Source organism: Jaculus jaculus, chromosome 10 (assembly GCF_020740685.1).
Source record: "Jaculus jaculus isolate mJacJac1 chromosome 10, mJacJac1.mat.Y.cur, whole genome shotgun sequence".
NCBI classification, from domain to species: Eukaryota; Metazoa; Chordata; class Mammalia; order Rodentia; family Dipodidae; genus Jaculus; species Jaculus jaculus.
Genome location: NC_059111.1, coordinates 74,757,652 through 74,765,151, shown reverse-complemented (window position 1 = coordinate 74,765,151; position 7,500 = coordinate 74,757,652). Strand labels below are relative to the sequence as shown.

At 31.3% G+C, this 7,500-nt stretch overlaps 1 protein-coding gene across 14 annotated transcripts in view; it reads right to left on the bottom strand.

Moving 5' to 3' along the window:
* The window catches only part of Foxp2 (forkhead box P2), a 567,416-nt gene that overhangs the window by 254,488 nt on the left and 305,428 nt on the right, over window positions 1-7,500 (bottom strand). For all 14 annotated transcript variants that reach the window (XM_045160021.1, XM_045160025.1, XM_045160029.1 and 11 more), the window contains one exon: window positions 2,569-2,746. In XM_045160021.1, coding sequence (XP_045015956.1) covers window positions 2,569-2,736 — 168 coding nt within the window. In that variant the 5' untranslated portion in view covers window positions 2,737-2,746. The remainder of the gene's footprint in view (window positions 1-2,568; window positions 2,747-7,500) is intronic.

The following is a 7,500-nucleotide window of genomic DNA, read 5'->3' as shown; positions in this document are numbered from 1 at the left end:
TTTAGAAATACTACTATATTAATGAAATTTTGATAGGGAAATAGATGTTCCATTTTTTTTCAAACACTTTCACTCTACTACTTTGGCAGTAAGTATTTGTTTCAATGCATTCCAAACTACCCTTTCTTCCTAATACATGACAGCTTTCAGTACAACTAGCCACCTATATAAATATATAAAAGCCATAGAAATGAAATAAAAACAATGTTCTCCAAACATTCCCTGTTCTGCCACTTCATGCCAAACAAAAATGTTATATTTTTTAATACTGTTCATTGCCTATTAAATTACATTTCTTGATCAGAGATCTTGTCCCACAATAAGTATTCCAGTATACTTTTAAGAAGCGATTAAATACATTTTGGGAAACTTGATATTTACACAGTAATACATAATGATAAATTTATAATATTATATCAATCTCAAGTTATTTTAAAAGTAGTCACAAATAGTGTTTTAATATTTTTACACAGTTTTAAGTTTTTTTTCCAAAATTTCTCGACATGTCAGAATTAAAAGCAATAAACTGACTCATTTTTATACAATATACATTAATTCTTAATTAACTTAAAGGCCCATTTTAAAGAACCTTAATAGAAGGGCAAAATTTAATAACCTTTAGTATCTATAGGAATGCAGTTAAAACACAATCCAAGCAACTGACATTTAAAAATGTTTTTACATGTAGGCTTACTGAAACAATATATATCTTCTGTAGACATGACCTCAAGTGTCTTTGTAGGCACCTGTCTCATCCATTGTGTGAGATCACTACTCTATAAACACAGATTACATGACTAAAGTGTCTAAGTCCTATAAAATGGATAACATTTTTGCTAATATTTGTTTATAGTTTATATAAATAAAATGTATCAAACAAAGTAAACTTCATAATAAGGTTATAAACACCTTACAGATTTGAACATAAACTGTCTACAAAGTACTATAAAGTACAATAATGATTTTACTGTTTTTTTGTTTATTTAAGATCTAATCAGAGCTATGGAAAAAAAGGAAGTCATTTCTTGGCATTTGCCTTAAGAACATCTGCCTGTTAGTACTTAGCTGTGATGTCCATTTTCATTGTGACTTTTCACTTCCCTCTAAGAATTTGGTCCACTGGATTCTCAGGTAAGTAGAATCTGGCTATAAATTCTCAAGAAATTTAGAGGAAGGGCTGTAATATTATTATATCCCACAGGTATGATATTCCCTATTAAAATATTAAAGAACAAAAAGACAATCCTGGAAGCTAAATTAACCTACAAAGTAGACTAATTTGGGAAACTTGGTTTATATTTAATTTCCATGATAATTAAGACTATTTCAAAACAAAACCAAAATTATTATCTAAATAATTATTTTGCATGAAAATATCATAATTCCAAAGTAATGTATACCCTCCATTTGAAGTGTTATGTGTAACTCTTTGAAAAGATTGTTTTTGAAAACAATGCCTAAAAGTAAAGACATTATTCAATCCATATAACTTTTTAAATGTTGTTAAAGGATGTTATTGAATCCTATTTAAGTGTGGAATTTGCTTCATCTTTTAAGAGGCAGTTATTTCAATATATATTGCTTTAAAATTTGAATGATACTAAACTTATTTGGAAGTACTTTTAAAATAATTAATTATTTGATGATTTAATTTCAATGATTTTTTCTACATTTATTCTGAATGCAATTTGGAAGCTTAAAGATATAACCTTAAAACATACCAACAAAAAGGAGAATCTTTCAAACAGCTCTTGTCATGCTTTTCTATTCTCTCGCTATTTCTATGGACTTGAGTCAGGGAAGAAATGACTATTTGGTTATAAAGAAGATTTCATTGACAATTTTTTTAAAGTATCTGTCTTACAAATAGTGTGCTATTAAAAATGTTCCTTTACATTTTATTTGCTTATTTTTCCAGATTTAGAGAGCACAATTGCATTTTCTGAGACACTAAGAAAACAAAACAAAACAAAACAAAAAAACAGCTCTTTAATGAGATTAAAAGATACACATTCAAAACATTCTGGAATGAGTTTCTGTGAAAAGCAACATAGATGGCCAAACTCTTAGCAGATTCCATGGTCTCTCTACAGATTTTGACTAATATTTACAACTATCACTGGCAGCCATCTGTGTTGTGAAAAGTCCTTGTGGTCCTGTTCACCTTAGCTTAGACTTGGCAGAAATTCATTGTATAAGTGAGTATCAAGTAATGTGGCCCTCTGGTGGAAAACGAAGTACTAGGTTCTGCAGCACAATGTCAGACAGTAAACTAGAAGCTGTAAAATATTTGTTACAAAGCTTTAAAGAACTCCTCAAAAAAAAAAAAAAAAATCACCCGTGAACTTAATTATCATCTTGACACCCAAAGGGCACTCTGGTGCTATTATGACGTAACTGATATGAAAACCCTACTTACTCATCCTTCAATCATATTTCAAACAATAATAAATTCTCAGTACCCTCTAGCACTAAAACAACATACTCAATTTGCTAAGAAAACACTCTGCATATTCAAGAAAGTAGGCATATGTGTTTTAAGGAAGCACCAAGGCAAACAAAACTTACCTGCTGTTGTTGCAGGTGCAGCAGCTCCACTGTGCTGACTTCTGAGCTGGCATCCCCACTTGATCTTCCATCTCTGCTGCCAGCATCTAATTGGCTGCTTAGCGTGCTCATTCCATTTTGATTCATTGAACTGTTGCTTATTGTCTCTGTCGCAGATTCCTGCATCATGACTTAATACCTAAAAGTGATTAAGAAGTATCAATTAACACACGTTACACCTTCACACTTCCATTATCAAGATGTCCCTCTCTGCCAATTACAAAGACAGCATCTTTAGAAGGGGAGGGGGGGTAGGGGCTTGGATAGTCATTTACTAAAAAAAGCAATACAAATCCTGCTTCCATACAGATACTAATCACTGAAATTATGATTCCTATATGCAATTTTTTGTGTGGGTATATTTAACAGTCAAGGTAACATACCATGCATATAGCATGGTCAATAGCATTTATGAACAATCACATTTTAAAGCCTCCCAATAAAACCAGTTTAAATGAAGGCATGATTGCACACTCTGTTCTGTTTCCTATTATCTACCTTTGACAACCATGGATGACTCTACAGCCTTATTTTAAATATCCACTATCTTGATTCTGTCAGAATTTTACAGCACTTCTTATGCAAGACTGTTGTTTAATGATGCACAGCTAATCATACAAAATTAAAATTTTGTAAGGGTGTTACAAATCATATGGTATCAACCAATGATAAATAGTATAATGGGTTTTTTTGGTGGCTAAATAAAATTTTGCCTTGGAGGCATTTTAAGGAAAAGCTCCTGCTGCAAACATGTCAAATATTGCCTATTTTTTTAATCAAACAGCTCATATTCATTTATTTTTCTGACATTTAAAACATTTAATACTGTCCTTCCTGGGAAGTAATTAAGCTTATGCACGAGCAGCAATCAAACTGTTCACTTGAAGATGACTTAAAACTCAATTTTAACATAGGCAAATAAATGAAAGATATAAAATTAATTTTCCAGGCATGTATTAGATATGAAAGCTGGAAATAAAATCTATCAAGAATATCACTAATGATTGTGCTAAAAACAGCATAAATTATGCATATTACCTTCTCTATAGTAATAAATGTTTTATCATTTTCACTGCATAAATATACTGTACTTTCAGGATAGCAATGAGATGTCCTGCCAAGATCAGTAGAAATCCTTGCAGTAAATAAAGAACCACTGTACCATTACAAACCAGAATTTCACAGTACATCTCGAATGTGGGCTTTAGAAAGATGAATTTTGGCTTTTAGATACATGTGAATCCTATGCCACAGGCTGTGATATACTTCTCTGTTTTACTTCTATGAACAAAATTTTCTGCAACAGCCTTACTTCCTGCACTGTGACTTTAACAGAAATGTTACCTACACAGTAGACTCAGCCTAAAGAAGACATTGAACTTACCATTCAGTCTTTTTATTGTGTGTATATATGATTCAATATTCTAAATTTGATTTTATTTTAAGAACTTTTCCATTAAAAATTATGAAAAACATTTATTGTTCAGCCAATGGAAGCTTAATATTTCTTTCTGTCATAGAAGTTTTTCCCTACATATTTTCAAAAATGTGATCATGCACACATATATGCACAGTTACACACAGAAACACAAACACATAACAAAAGATGTCTTTGAATGTTCTTATAATTATTAAAATAAATACTTACAACTTAACAGATATTTTCACCAAACCCTAAATTGTTAGATCATCTTTATAATTCGGAAAAGTCTGTGAAAAGATGAACTGGTTTATGACAGACCATCAGGAGCTGAATTAGCGAATCAAGTTAGCACAGCAGACTATGAATGCAATCTAAGGATGTTCTTATCAAAATAATTGCAGCAGCACAAACATATGAACATAAAGCAAGCAACTGCCATAACTATATGGCAAACAACTTTTAAACCAAATGAGCTCACAAATGAATAGGTTTTGTTAAACATCATACTGAATAATAACAAAGAAAAATTATACATATGAAAACTGATACACAGTGATGAATATTATTAGGAAAAAAACAAAGCTAATACTCTTTTCTGAGATTAGGCAGCTAATAAGTATTCAAATTAGGCATAAATTTTACATGTACAATGTTTAAAATATTCAGAGAAAGGGTCTGATTGCCTTTACTGGTTATGTGAAAATTATAATTTCAGTCCTCTCCAACTATAGAACCAGATCTACGTAACTTCTACTTATTATACTTAAATTTTACTCTGGACAGTATTTCTGGGGTCAAGGTTTGCAACTGTATTTTTCTTATTTCAACACCCAATTTGATTTAAAATACTTATTATCTCTTGGTTGAGTTTCCAACATAAAGAATAAAAATGAATAAAGGTAATTTAAAATGTAGCAGGCAAGTGCAACATCTGATACTAACCTTTGTGTTTTTGTGTCAGGATCAATTGGATGAATTAAAGATTTCTGCATGTATTACTGTGTCATAATCAAGGTCATCAAATAATTAAGAATAATCCACAAGCAGAGAGTCATGTGTCTAATTCTTTATTACAATTATGAAGACAGAGCTATATAACTTCCAATTCTTATTAACTAAAGGAGTTTAATATCCCTTGTGGAATTTTTGTCTTTATGAAGCCCTAGAGTATAAATTGTGATTTACATTTTAAGTTTAGTCACTTATAAGTTAGTAAAATTCTGATAAGAATACTGTAACAGTAATAGTACTTCTGTCCTACAAAACTGGAGCATCTGACCCAACATCGATATGATAAAATGGCAAGAAAATTGTGTCATTAGAGGATTATAGTATGCATTCCACCTGAAGAAAGCTTGAAGTATGTCCATTATAAAGGAGACATTTCTTCAAGCACAATGTCAGTGATTTCTCATACTTACTAAATATGTCCTACTAACATCTGCCCACTTATTTCCCACCACAGGAACATTTTCTAGCATAATTTTAAGTGCTGTTTACCTTTTAAGTATATTTCAAATAATTATAAATTCTGAATGCTCTTTCAGAGTGAATGTGCTTGTGATTCCCAAACATATCAAACTAAATTATTCATTATTTTCAATCCCATCACAAACATTTTATAAAAATCAGTGAAAATAAATTCCAGGTCATTAAAGGGGAAGGTGAATTTGTAAGGCACTATTTTAGTGTACATTAAACCTTCAAGTCTCTCATCCTACATAGCTTCTCAGCCACATCAGAAATTAACTCTTCAGACCTTACACTTAGATGATACAATTCTACTTTTCTCTCCTGGATTAAGAATTTTTTTTCTTTCCTTTTTCCTTTCTTCTTTTTTTTAAAAGCAAGTCACTGTATAGATACTTATTCTCTACACCACTTCCCTTTTGAAACATTAAACTGACACTGGAACTGACTGCACAAGATTGCATTTTCTCTTCCTAAACAACTTGAATTGAAAGGTTACTTAGTGTAACAATATTTACTTGCAGAATTGTGTTGTTACCAAGGGTATAATGGATGGTGGCTATGCAGGTTTACGCAAGAATGAGTGAAGCATGAGGCATTAGCCATGTGTTTGACATGTTTCAAATTGCTATAATCCAGCATTAAACACACCCAGCAATTCATGCCATTTCTTGCAGCCATAATCTTGAATAAAGCGTGCACAACCACTTATTATATAAATTAGTATATGACTCCCTGTTACAGTCACAACAGTGCTTTTGTGTTTATTTTGCACCAAGATGTAGTCTTTTATTTGTACAAATAGCAGGATATAAAGACATTGCTCAATTAGACCTCCTTACTTTATGATAGGGTAGTACTGAATGCTAGACTTGTTGGTTTTATTTTTTTCTTCTTGGAATTATAGGTGCTTTTGGTCTAAAGCTATACTATGTGATATTGATAACAGAAAGTGATGTATGTCCACCACAACTTCCTCTGCAATGTTTCAAAGTGTGAAAGTTGACCTGGGCAAGTACAGTTAATTGTGTTATCCCAATGGCCACCAGGGACACTATTGGTTCTGGTTGCTCACTTACTTTTTTTAAAAATATTTTTAGTACTCATCTTTCCTATGGCCCTCTCATCTTTCCTACTTCTCTTCCTTTCTTCATTCTTCTCTTCCATTACACAACAACAAGAATGTTTCTATACTTATATGTTTATGAATGAATCTATGTTAGAAAAAACAGTTATCAGTGAATCCAACTATGCATATCAAGAATAAGAAAGAAAAAATACCCTTTACTCCCACACACTCCTATCTACATAAACAGACACTCCGTCTGATATTATGATATTTGGGGCACATTATTTGTAACTGTGTTTTATTTGGAACCTTATCATTCAAGCAAATTAACTGAATAAAAAAAATCATTGACTGCTTGAAAAAATTAGGAATAATAGTGCATATAAAATACATGTAACTATTATAATTTTCTTAAAATTTTTGGTAATGATATTCAGGTAATCATTATGGCTAATATGTGACTTTTTCCCAGAACCAAATATATTTACTAAAATATACACAATAACTTCAAAGAATTTGGAATAGAACATGTAAACTATTATATTAGAGATTGTCATATATTATTAAAGATGCTTTATTGAATCATTTGAAAGTCTTGATATTAAACATAATTATTTCTATCCAGATTCAGAGACTACAGGGCCAGGAAACCTACACATGCAATTCAAAAACACATCCTTTTCCCTCTGAAGATCAGCTGAATTCTGATTTGAAAACTTGAATGTGATGTGAAACTTATGAAAGAAACTAGCATTTAAATACTGATAAGTTCTGTGCTCTGATGGAGTTCATTCATCATGGACACCATGCACAGTGCATTTGAAATCCAGCCCTGCTTGGCTAAAAGTCTTTAATACTAAGATTGCCTAATAAATCAAAATGCCAAATATGAAGGACATACTTGAATGTGTAAGAACAAAAATTGAAAAAG